The sequence below is a fragment of the Centruroides vittatus genome, unplaced genomic scaffold, assembly GCF_030686945.1.
Source record: "Centruroides vittatus isolate TY-2023 unplaced genomic scaffold, ASM3068694v2 contig_388, whole genome shotgun sequence".
Lineage (NCBI taxonomy): Eukaryota > Metazoa > Arthropoda > Arachnida > Scorpiones > Buthidae > Centruroides > Centruroides vittatus.
In genome coordinates this window covers 1415482-1429525 of record NW_027122204.1, presented here as the reverse complement: position 1 = coordinate 1429525, position 14044 = coordinate 1415482, and the positions used below count along the sequence as shown (strand labels likewise).

Below are 14044 nucleotides of genomic sequence, written 5' to 3'. Positions count from 1 at the left end.
TTTACACATGCAAGAAAAGGGGGTGAGATATTATGCTTTAGCGCAGTGTCGAGCTTTCTAAATAACAATAAATAAAGAATTAAGATTGTTATTTATTTTCTTAAATATATTTTCCTACGCTATTTATATAATATCTTTAAAAAATATATAATTGAACGGGTATAAATCGTAAATAAGAGACGACACCTCAGCAAAGAGGTGAGAAATTTTAAACTTAATTCTATGTATAAAACGTTCATCATAAAAAAATTAATAATCAAATAGTCCAATAAAAATCCACGTAAATTTGTTAGAAAACATAATATTGGAGAGGAGCGTAGCGCTAAATTTTCCCTAGTGGCTAATTTTTGAAATTTTTCTGGAAAATCGAAGCGGCATACTCAAGACAGTATGTAAACCAAATTTAGTTAAGATTTACTCTGAATTATGATCATCCTGTGTAATAAGTGTTTTTATTATGAATTATTACAAGCATTGTAAAATAAATAATAATTACAATTATGAAATAAAATTTATAATTTAAAAATAAAGGAAATTAAACTTTAGTACGTGGTTATATTTATAAAAATATTTAGATTTTATTCGTGCCAAATTTATGTGTTTTCGGGCCGATAGAGGCAATCCTCTTCATTATTTGTTTAAAATAATTTTAATACTTTTTATCATTAACCCGAGTAATGAGGAATTTTCCGGTGTAACAGCTGAATTATAATTAAAACACAAAGGTATAGGGTTTTTACACAGTTGTGTACTACACATACCGAATCTTCCATTAATTAAGTGTACAGTTTAATGGAAAGGGGGTTGAAAAAATACATTATTAACACGGTGGAGGAAGGAATGTCTACGTGGACTTTCCTTAGTTGCATTACCTTTAATAAAAACATAACCAGCTTATAAGACGAAAAATTCTATTCCAAACTGTCCTGTTCCGTTTTAGACAGATTCTACTGTATATATATTAATTTAGAGTATTTTGATTTTCACATTGAAAGCGGAAGAATTTATTTTCAATTTTTAAAATTTATATTTTTTACAATGTGGTCTGTTTATGTGTGACGTCTTGTATACGAAAAGAAGTCACACGTCACATTGATTTTATAACAAAATTGATCCCATAAGCGAATAACATATAAAGATAAATCTAATACTGTTATTAGCTTCCTCTTATTAGCATAATAGAATCCCCATAAACATTCATGCCATATATATATATTTAAAATTAGCTTTTATATTGGAAATGTATACATTTATTCAATGTTTTATTTAATATTTTGAAATTTTTAAATAATGTTTTGTTTTAAAATACTGATAATTTTTGAATTCTTTTATGTGTGGCGCCATCTTTCGACCAAAAGTTGAATCAAACGATTACTTCTGTACTTTAGACATTAAAAAACAATACTGTGTGGTAATAAATGAATAGCGGTAGGAGTTTAATCTATTGCTTACTTTTCTGTATTTTTAACAGGAAGACTTCTACATCTGCGCCTGAATTGGATTCTGATACCTGTCAAGCAATTTTATCATTCGATGTCCAAAGATCAAGAGTTAGAAATTAACCAATTATCTTTCACCTTGGTTTTAGTACACGAACGCTTATTGGTTAACTTCTAACTCTTCTCTAACCTTTTTGGCATTTAAGTTCTAATTACAAAAAAACAGGGTACGAAATTCTATATACGTGCGCGTGTTGGCCTGTATTTTACTTTATATCTTACGAACCCGTGGGCCAAAATATTTTTTTAAATTTTGCAAAAATACTTCAGTATATATGGAGATTAATACTGTTACATTTTGGAGATTATATAATGAATAGGGAGAGGGTTGTGTCGTATCTCGAGTGTTATCGGAATTCATAAAAAATTTTACACATTATTGGCATTTATAATTTTCTTAAACCCTACTCAAAAAGTAAGGCATTTTGCCTTTTGTAATAATTAATATCATAAAAAATTATTTTAAAATAAAATCTCACAACAGATGGCGCCACATAAACTTTTATTAATTAAACCTGAATATTCTGTTTGAAAATTACAGATATATCTCTTAATTCACAAAACTACTCCTTTTAAACTTTTATTATTATTTAAATTTTATTTCATAGTATAAATGAAAATTATTGGAATTCCTTCCTGATCATCTTCAGGTAGCAGAAATGAAATTCCTCAAGAGAATGAAGAGACAGGATAAGGAATGAAGACATAAGGAAAAGGACAGGAATGGAAAATTTGAGGGAGAAGATAGAACAAATTAGACTGAGGTGGTTTGGACATACCAAGACAATGAAAGAAAATAGAATACCAAAGTTGGTATTGGAGAAGAAAATGGGGGAGTTATGACAGAAGACCCAGGAAGAGGTGGATGGACAAGATAGCTGAAGACTTGAGAAAAAGGACTGACGATATAACATTGGTGTTTACAGAGGAGTGGTGGAAAGATAGATAGAAATGGAGATCCTCATTCCATGGCCTAATCCAGGCTTCATTGAATTAAGGGCGAAAAAGAAGATGATGACTGATCAATTACAGGTGGCAGCCTATCACTCTGGGATCCTTGTTTTTCGAATTTCAAATCCTAAGAATATTTCGGGGAGTGGTCCGTTGGATATGTCATGCTCTGTCCTCACCCGACCGCCCCATTGTGAGACTGGTCTAAACCGTGCTGGGGTTACTAAAATGATCCTCTTAGCGTTCACATGGAATAGCTTAAATAAATAAATAATATAAATACACTATTTGTCTTCTTTTTAATCTTATAAATAAAAGCTAATCTTATTTAAAAATGCTTTAATTAATTGTGTAACAAAAATTTACTAGTGCTATTTTTATACTTTTCAACTATCCCATCTCCCGTATGCACATGCCCACTCCCAAAAATTATGTAAAACATATCTCCGATCATTCTCATAATTGTTCTAAATATTATTATACAGCACAGAGTACTGTTACATTATATACAGCACAGAGTACATTATAAATTACATATTTAAAACACACGAAGCGAACGAAACCTTTGAGTACAATTTGCTAAGCAACACTTCAGAAACAAAAATAAATCATTCTGTTACTCTAGGATTTAGATGCTAGCTTAATGTAATGTGTTTGTAAAATCCCCATTTCCTGGGAAAAATCTAGCAACGAGTTGCGCAATTTTTCTGGCTTTTATTTTAAATATAACATTTGTATTATTAATCAAAATAAATAAAATTGTATGTGGTGTCATCTGTTTATATATTTTTAATAACAAAATCTCATAAGTTTATATATTATAAAATAGCAAAAGACTTAATTTTGAGGATAGAGGTGAGTTTTATAAAACACTGTAAATGCTAACAAGTAAAATCTTCATTAAGTCCAACCTCTCGTGAGATTTGACGTGACCACTCTCTATCTCTCCATTTCCTTGACCTTTCCCAACCAAAATTTAATAGCATCAATGCCCCTTATATACAAGCTACCGTGCCAAATTTTGTTTCTTTATCCTCACTCCGTCCTGAGATATTAAGCAAAATAGATGCCAACATATCCATACATGCATATCCATGGAATTTTTTTTGCCTGTTTTTTTACTTTTTTGGGTTCAGGAAGTTTCAAAATATTGAAATTTGCAAAAAACTAGGAGGGTCAAATTTGACACGATTCCTGGTTGTTATGTATACATAACAGCCAGGAGAGTAAGAGCATCAGAACATTGTTCTGGTCCCAAAACATCACTATTCTTTTGTTATTAAATGCAGCATATTTCTATAATTTAGTGTAAGTAAATGAAAGTATCACAGATACAGGAACAACAAAACAACATTTATTTTTTACAAACATAAATGTGATACATATTTACATCATTTTAAGACCAAAAACAAATTGCAAGTAACTTATACTTCTTTACAGAATCATTAAAAATGAACTTGTATATTATTAATATAGCAAAACAAATACTTTGTGAGTTAGAAATTATTCCTATTATTATTATTGGTCATTAAATCAATTTTTAATGAAACTTTTCATTAAGGCTAGAAGATAGATTCAAATTAATTAGTCACTAACCATGTTATGACTGCTGAGAAACATTTATTTAAGGATAAAGTAAGCATTTCCAGCCTACTTTATAGGCATTTTCACAGTCTCCTCTGAAGACAGCCTATAAAGTAGGCTGAAAATGTTTGTGTATCTTTAAATAAATGTTTCACGGCAATGTTTCATAAGATGTTACCAATTAATTAATTACTTTTCCCCGCTGAATGCGATTTCCACTACCAGATTCAAATATTAAATAGAAATTTCACAAACAGAATTTATATTAATAAAATTGAACACAGTGCAATGGAAATGACAAAACTTGATGTAATTTTTTTATAAAAATTTTCTTTATTAAAGTAAAACAGAAATTTTAAGTATGTTCTGTATTAAATATACTTAAAAGTTGTGGAATAAATAACAGCTGACAAATTAACAAAATGTAATATTAATTTTATACTGAATATAGTACACAGAAAAATCAAAAATTGAAAAGATGAGAGAGATTTGTTTTCAACTGTATGCAGTGTTAATGAATAAACAATCAAACTTATTGTTTTATTGCAGAGATGTATTATCAAAACTGCTAAAGTAATAAGGATGTAAAATTCCATAATAGGGAATAAATAATCCTGGAATGCATATATAGCTATTTTAACAGTAATTTATGAAATAAAGGTGTTTGACAAGGCATTCACCTTGCCAAACACCTTTGGACTAATTAATTCTTTTAGGAAACTCAATTACATATCACAATGTAATTCCAGGATTGTGATACATACTTTTTAACACTAGATAAATTATTAATCAAACATAAGCATTCAAATATTGTTCATTTTATTAATATATAAAAAAAATGATAATTCATAACTTTACTTTCTCAGCCTATAATACTGAAATATACAATGGGTCAAATGAGGAATTTTATTTGCTGTATTTACAAAATGTTAGGTCTTGAAATTACTGTCTGGAAACTTACAAACTGAAGAAACTTATCAATAGCATATCAGAAATGGGTAGAATTCGTAAACATAATAGAGATAGCCATTTACAAAATACAGTATAATTTTTCACCAACGATGTGAATAAAATTTTAATTTGTCTAACTAAAAATTTCTATTTATATATGATAATTAAATAACACAATAAACGTCTTCTTCTATTAACACTGTAGTGCATAACACAAAGTCACAGACCAAAACCTTTCACAGTGTTGTATATGACAGAGAACCAACTGACATTGGTGGAGGCCGAAAACATTGGTTGGTTCTCTGTCGTATACAACACTGTAAAAAGGTTTTGGTCTGTGACTTTGTGATAATTAAATTTATAGTTCTTTGATAAATGAATTAAAAGACTATACAACAAATCTTTCGGAGTTAAAACTAACAGACTACAATTAATATACGAATTTTAAAATTTATGTAATTTCTCTGTTTAGTTTGTAACATGGTATTGTACCAAACAATCATATAAATGATGCTGGAAACTAAAAGATTGCAAAAGATCTATTGTTGAATGGTAAAAATATCAGTGAGTAAAAATAGAAATTTATAATAATAATAAATAATTAATATATAGAAAAAGTATAAATGACAAATATAAGTATAAAAGCGAGCAGGTCAAAAAGTTATTATATGTCAGATATGAATTTAAAGAGATGCATTCACCACCGATTTATTTCATTTGAACATACTGTAGATTAAATCAATTTTAATATTAATATCCATACTTAAACAGAAAAGCTAGCTTTAATGTATATAATTACAATCGAACCTCTGAACAACAGCCACTTACGGGAACATAAAAAGCAACTGTTGTTCAGAGGTTATTCTGTACGCATTTTTATTAAAAACAATTTCTGAAAAATGACCACTGTTTATAAAAGTGACCATTGTTGAAGGTTGAACTGTATCAGAAAAAACAAAAATAAAAAGTGAAAAATAAATATCTTGTTAAAAGATACAAGATTAATATGAGGAGTATTCATAAAGTAAAGATACAAAGCCCACAAAATATTTCTAGAGCATTTTATTTTTTAGATTGACTTATAATAACTTTAGAACATAAACTTATTTATTCTTTGACATAGTCACCATAGATCTCAATGTATTTGGAGCCTGGAAATGAATTTCTTGGTGCTGACCTTGTAGAAATCTCCCATCTGCTCTAATAACTACGTCATCATTGCATCTTGAACCTTCATCAAACTACTTTCTAGAGTGACAGATATTCTTTCAACTTGAAAAACAAGTAATAATCACTTGTTACAAGATATGGGCTGTGCAATGGATGTTCCAAAACTTTCCATTTGAATGTCTGCAAAAATTCTTGTGTGATGCAAATAGTGTGTGAATGGATATTATCATGCAGTATGACACTATTTTGTCATGTTTTGCATGTTCGTAGCATCTTTTCCATGAAAACAAGTTACAAATGAATATCACAGTGGCAGTTTATCCTTTTACACAAAGGAATCACTGAACAAACCTAGCACTTGGTGAGATTGCAAACTGACATGACCATTTTAAACACACACTGCAAGCATAATAATGATGCAATTAAAAGCAAGTGATTTCTGTCACATGATGCCGCACTGCAAAAAACTGAAAACAATAATTTTCCTTGCATATCTATTCACCTTGTATCTTTACTTTCCAAACGTGCCTCATAACAAGAATATTATACTTTTTCAATAAAAATTGTTATTAGTGATTCAGAATTCTGAAAATTCATTTAATTAAATATTGATAAATATTATATATAAAAAAACATATCTTTTCATACATTTCCAGCACTTCTTTATAGTTCTAACAAAAGTTTTTGGCTTTATTTACAGACCTTCTTCAGGTTATAAAACATGATACAGTATTAAACTAATTACTAACTTAACTAGAATTTTAAAAAACAAGTCAGGTAAGGAAGCAGAACAACAAAAACCTAACCACAAATACGTAACAGTTGAATTTGACTCGAAGTTATGCAAAGTTTATTCTGGCATAGCAAAAGATATACAAATAGATATAGTGTTTAAAAGAAACCCAACAATATTCAGGTTATTAACCAATGGAAAACATCAAATAAATGAGAAGAAAGCCCCTAGAGTGTACACCATACCTCTAGAAGATTCTAGATTCAGCAGATGCCTAACCTATATAGACTCAACTAACAGATCAATTGAGGCCAGAATAAAAGATTATATGACATCCTTAAAGACAATTATACACACTGCCTTAGCTATATTGGGCTAAGGCAGTGTTATATATGCAAGCAAGCCTGGGTATTGTGAGGTTCCAAAAATGGGTTGAAATTAAATATTTATATTATAAAATTTTTAAAAAAAAACTAGAAAAAAACCTCCATTGTTAAAACCGATCAAAGATTGGATCAGTTGTGCTAGTCATATGAAACTGAGACAAGGAAAAAAAATATATTATTGATGTAAAACATGACGCAATAAATGTAAACGAGCATCCTCCAGTAGAGATGGGCCTTTGACAAGGCACTCATATACAAGAAATTATAACATAGAATAATTTTGGAAAAGGGGGAAAGGTTAATTATAAGAGGGGCTATCGCATCAGGTCGTTAAAATTTTAAGACGTCATAGACTAGACAACAATGGAATAATATGAGCACAAGTTCGAAGTCCCATCAACACCTTCCGTCCAGCGTTAGCAGATGGTGTTGGGTAAATTCCCCGAAACAAACCTTCTCGGGATCCCAACGGGTCTCGTCTTTTGCTTAGGGACAATCGTGGAACCAATCAGAATGGATAAAAAGGGGAAAACAAAGATTGATAATGCCAATCTTGAAGGACACAACGGCAGACTCTCCACTGCCCTGGGGCCCACCATCAAGCAACTATAGAGAAAACCATCTTCGACACTCCGAACGTTCGAACATTTACTTGTTGAAAGAAACTTTGTGCATAGTGTAAGTTAAAATAAATGGATTTTTTGTAAGATACTTGTCATCTGTGTCTCCTCTGCCACACCCATACGCGAACGACCCTAGATCATCCAGACATGGGATTAACGATCCTCCCCTAAAAGTCAGCAAACTTACAGTATCTCCATGCAAAATTATTAAGAAAAATATTTGATATACAAAACTTAAGAATAAATGAAACCATCAAAATCTATAAAGCAGCAAGCCAAGGGCTGTGAAGTAACAACAGAGAAAGCTTCATCATATCGCAAGCTTGGCAAGCATTTTTATTGAAATGTATTGAAATCAATTAATAATTTCTTATTAATTGAATCCACTTGCTTAATATTTATTATAGGTTATTTTATAATTTCAAGAAATAATTTTATTTAAATTTGTAAATCTCAAGTTACAACATAAAATATTTAAATAACCCGAAAGAAACTTTGAATTGTTCCATTTTCGAACACAACATAACTCCTTCCAATTAGAATGGCTTCTAACCTGAAGAAGACCTGTAGTCAAGCCAAAAAGTTCATAAGAACTATAAAGAAATGCGGGAAATGTATGAAAAGGCGTGTTTTTTATATATAATTTACAAAAGTTTCAGTTTATGGCAGAAGATTTAAACTGATAAATATGATACAATGCTACAAAAAACAAATAACCAGCAGAAAAAAAATTGGGAAGTGCTAACCTTTATAATGATTAATAAGTATGATCTACTAAAAGCATTTTTATAAGAAATTTTCAGAAATGAAAATCCAATATTAACATTGTATTACATATATTACAACACTGTACAAAAATATTACCACATAATTCTTTGTACATCATTACTATCTGGCCAATGGAAAGTTTTGTAAAAGAATAAATATAAAGCAACAATATTTATAAATACATAGACAAATGTTTCTCCTAATAACTGTAACCAGTTACCAACATTCATATTCAGTCTCAAAATAATATATGGTATTATAAAATATCTGAATTCCAATAACTGTTGAGGAATCAATGAAACAATAAGACAAAATATAAAGGTTAATTTCCATAACTCTGATTTATGTGAAAGCGAATGAATCAACGACCAAGCGGAATATAAATATAAAGGAATGTAGAGGTAAGGAATGATCGATTTGTAACCAAGTATTTTTCTCCAAATGTAGAATGTCAAATGACGATTATCAGCTATTAAATAAGGATGAACATATGTAAATTTGTAAATAAATGCACCACTTACAACACAGAAAAAACATGTAAGAAAGAAATGACTTTGACAAAATTTTATAAACTGAAAAAGTTTAGTAAAACTAATTAAATAGGAACAAGAAAAACACAGAAAGAATCCTAGAAAATATAAAATCTGCGGAAAATTAAAGCAAGCCTGATGAGCACTTTTATCTCCAAGAACTATACCATGATTATAAATAACAAATAATACAAATCCAATTCCAATTAATACGTAATTTCCAGTTGTTTTAAGTATATCTAATAATATATGAAATAATTGTTTTCTGTGTAGAAGTATAGTTCTTGTGTATTTAATAAATGGAAGTAAAGAATGTAGATGATCTTGTTTCGCTGATGTTTCTCTTCTTATCCAATAAGTAAGGATGTTAATTAACTGTAAAACTGCAACCTGATAAAAGAAAACTGATTTTTAAATTTGATAATTTAACTATTAAACTTATATTTTTATCAATTGATAATAATAGTGATAAATATTTCATTATTACTTTCATTTGTGATATTTAAAGTTAAAAAGTTCTTTAAAAAATGAAAGATTTAAAATATTGATAAAAAAACTGACTAAACGTTAAATATACTAACTTAATCAATAACAATAACCAATTTTCAATCAAAAATTATTAATAAAAGAGTAAATAAAAACTTCATAACTAAAATGAATCCATCATTTTCAAAGTACTAAACTTATTTAAAAAATTAATTATATTGACTTTTTACTTATAGAAGTCCCTCGCTTGTACTGTACAGGAGACTTCTACAAGTGAAGAATCTGTCTTTTAATATTTTATCATTAGGAAATCAAAGAGAGATGCTACTGAACAAACAGTTATATTTATTACAATTTTGAAAGTCTGTATTTTAATCTATTTTAAATTTTATTGAGGTATTTAAAATTGAAAAATTCACAGAACATATTAAGAGATCAAAATGAACAAAACACTTGTAATGTGAATGAATGTCTCTTTAATCCGAATAAATAAATCCAGTAGATTTCCTCACAGCTATCAGGTTAGGAACTCCTTTAATGGAAATATATGTAATTTCCAATAAAGGAGTACCTAACCCGATAGCTGTGAGGAAGTCTACCGGATTTATTTATTCGGATTAAAGAGACATTCATTCACATTACGTATATACAGCTACCACATCTGACATTGAGAAAAAAACACTTGTAGTAAGAGTATTTCTAAAAATGAACTTGTAAATGAAATGCAATTCTCAAATTACATGCAGAGTTTTAGTGAAGGTTGATTACTTCAAATAAATAAGAAAATTACTAATTATGTATTTACTGAAAATATAAAATTTTCTACAAGCATATGAATTTTTGAAAAAGTATCCTATATATAAAAAGTGTTCAAAATATTCTCTGTCTTTTCTGATGTATGTTCCTACTTGTTGCTTCTTTAATTGGTGTATTCTTTCAAAAATTCCAGCAATATTTTGTGTTAAATGAAAGGCTTCTTCTATCCTTTCCTTGAGTTACAGCTCATTCTTGAGCCATGCCTGTGAAATAAATTTTTTATATGATCCCAAATATGCATGTTATCTAAAATGTAACATTTGTTGAAACTTTGATTGTAACTTAAGAATGATTTACTTGTATTTTTAGGCTATGTAATTTACATTTCAGTGAACCAAATATAACATCAACTACTAAATCAATAAATATTGCGCAATACACAATAATAATACTTACAAAAAACACCCAAATAATGCTGGTTTGACGAAAAAGCACCGCTAAGAGACCAAAAAGAGCAGCTGTTCCATCACTTCTCATTAGATGAAATAAATACATGAGTAAAATGAAGAAGAGAGCTCCTGAATCAGTGTAATATAGGAATGTAAAAAAATATGATAATGGAAACAAGGCAAGATTTAATGAAGATAAAATATGTTGATACTTCTTAATATTCTGTTAAAAAATAAAAAAATTACTTAAATACGTAGTTCAAATAAGTAAATTAAATACATTATTAAAGTTTTGAATTTAGAAAAAAAAAAGGTAAAATAGTATCAGTATATAATAAGAACTGTTAAAACAAACATAGTCTTAAAATTTGTTATAAAATGTTAATATTATTATATATATTTCATCTAAAAAGGAAATTTTTTTTAAAAAATACGTTTTTTAATTATTTTTAATATATTTTCTGTTTTGATTGGCATTGTTTATCCTGTGTTAAAAACATTATAGTTTGAAATACTTCAATCGTAATGATTATTGAAAATATAATAAATGATTTTCTTGATTTCCTTAAAAATATTTAAATTGTACACAGTGTATTTATTACAAATCACAAATTTTGCATTTTTAATTATATCAAACTAATAGACATAAGGAAAGAGTAGTACTGATTAATGTCATATTAAAATTTCATTTAAATAACTATTTGAATACCCCTTTGATCAAAATGTTTCTGAAATGGTTCAATAAAACCAAGATTTAAATTTATTCATCAAATGTTATTTTGTCCCCTTCAAAGTAATCCCCTCTCACGGCAATGCCAATGTTTTTTCCAGTCCTCGAAATATGCTTTAAAGTCATTTTCATGAAATTCCTACAGGACTTGCAGCAAATTTTGTTTTATGGTATCATCAACTCAAAACAGTGACTACAAAACAGAAATTTTAATTGAGGAAACAGGAAAAAGTCATACAGTGTCATATAAAGTGTTTATGAAGCTTATGGAACCATACTTGTTAAATTTTTGACCAAAAATTCATGAGCATTGTAAGCAAGTGCTTTATTGTGGTGCAAAATCAATGAGTTTTCTCACCTCAAATCAGATAATTTTTTATGAATTCCTTCATGTAAACGATGCAAAATGCTCAATTTGTATTCTTTATCAACAGTTTGGCCAGTTGGAAAAACACCATGACAATCAAAGAAACACAGTCAACGTGACTGATTTTTGACTGACTTTAACATGGTCTTTTCAGTTTTGTTTTACCTTTTGAGTACCATTCATTTGATTATTAATAAGCTGTTTTGGTGTCAATAACTTAGATCCATGTTTCATCCCATAAGGCTTTTTAAGAACAATTTGCCCTGAAAAAGCATATCCTTGCTACTTGAACACATTGCTATTTTTGGAAAAATTTAATGCTTTTGGGATGACTCAGGAACTGATGCACCAGAAACCCAAATGATATTTTAAAATTGCTTGAGAAGATCCAAATTATACTGGAATATGTTCATTAATGTCCCTAATTGTTAAATGATCAGTGAGTATGTTGTTCATCAGTTGAAGTGGATGGTGTACCAGAACATGGTTTATCTTTGACACACTCTCTGCCTTCTTTGAACATCTTGTACCACTCGAAAACTCTTCTTTTGTTAGACTATTGTCACCAAAGATATTTTGCAACATTTCTAACGTTTTTGTAGCAGTAACTCTGTTATGAAAACAAAATTTAATGCATGTTCTTTGCTCAATTACACTGGACATTTTGAGAAATCACTGGTGCAAAAATTCTTTACACACAAAACAAGCAGTTATATGCAAATGAAAACAGATGACATACAGATTGCTGTTGATGAAAGCTCTACCAAATGCCAAAAATAATTGATGACAGTGCCCTCTTGCACACATGAAGTTTAAACGAACCATTCTGGATACTTTTTGATCATAGTGTAGAATTATTTGAAGTAAATTTTTACATTTTACTACTAATATCTAATAATACATAAATATCTCTTCTTGATGTAGCCCAGGGCTGACTAGGCTTATCATACTTTGTAGGTTAAGTAATGAAAGTCAGAGATCAAGTAACCTACAAGGTGTGATAAGTCTGTACAATTAGCCAGTGCTGGGCTACACTAAGAAGCATTAATCCAGGCAAGAAGCAAAAGTATTTACATAAATACCTGATGTGTTTTATGAATGTAAGAATGTAAAACATAAACAATGTACATATTTCCCATGGAAAAAGCAACATTGATGATTCTCAGTCCAATTGTAGTGCAATAATTTATATGAAATAGAGATGATGCAGGCACCAGAATACCTATAGATACCAAATATAAGCCAGGAGGTGTGGTAATCTTGTCATCCCACTGAAATCATACAATATTAGTATAACAGTAATGAATGAAACAATAATTTATACAAAATAAGTTAATTATATTTCTAATATAAAATCTTAATTATAATCTACTCAGTTTAAAAATGAAAATTTAACATTAATTTATCCAAACCTCGCTGAAATTTCCATCGCAGTATTTTTCTGCTTGCTTAACATGGAAAATTTCGTCCATATATGGCGAATTTTGATGAATTGTAAACAGATGAAACAGCCATAGAGTTACAGCCCCGTAACAACACCAAGTAATGCAAAAAATGATGATTTTAATCGAAATAGCCATAGTTTGTTTACTCCATTTAACATCCACGTGGTATAAACATATGACGAATTAGTCATGTGATTCTACTTTAGTGTTGCCAAGTCAGAATTTTAATTAATTAAGATAAAAATAATTATGCAAACAATTCATTTAAAAGAAATTAAGAATAATTATTTTGTAACCTTAAAATAGCATTTTAATAAAATATAAAGAATTGCGATATAATTGCTGCATTTCTAAAAATTTTTATTTGAATTAATAACTAATTAATGTTTTCGTTTTTGCGATTTGCTTGGATTGGATAGATTACTGAATTTTTTAAAACACATTCCGCCGTGTGGACATTAAGATGGCCTTTTTTAGCAAGCCCATTATGGGTTCGACCAGATCTATAATGGAGCGGCCGGGTTGTGAGGGATATATCCAGATGGATCATCCCGAAAAATTCTTGGACTGTTTCGACCTGTCCGGATTCAGATTCCCCAGAGCGGTAGGATGCCAC

General features: G+C 29.2%; 1 protein-coding gene across 1 annotated transcript; it reads right to left on the bottom strand.

Moving 5' to 3' along the window:
- Positions 1-8739: 8739 nt before the first annotated feature.
- On the bottom strand, positions 8740-13693 carry Alg10 (alpha-1,2-glucosyltransferase Alg10). The gene is made up of 4 exons (XM_067270974.1): positions 13396-13693; positions 13066-13254; positions 10894-11109; positions 8740-9585 (listed from the first exon to the last, which is right to left on the bottom strand). The coding sequence occupies exons 1-4, from the start codon at positions 13561-13563 to the stop codon at positions 8758-8760; spliced, it is 1401 nt and encodes a 466-aa protein (XP_067127075.1). The 5' UTR covers positions 13564-13693; the 3' UTR covers positions 8740-8757.
- Positions 13694-14044: the final 351 nt, after the last annotated feature.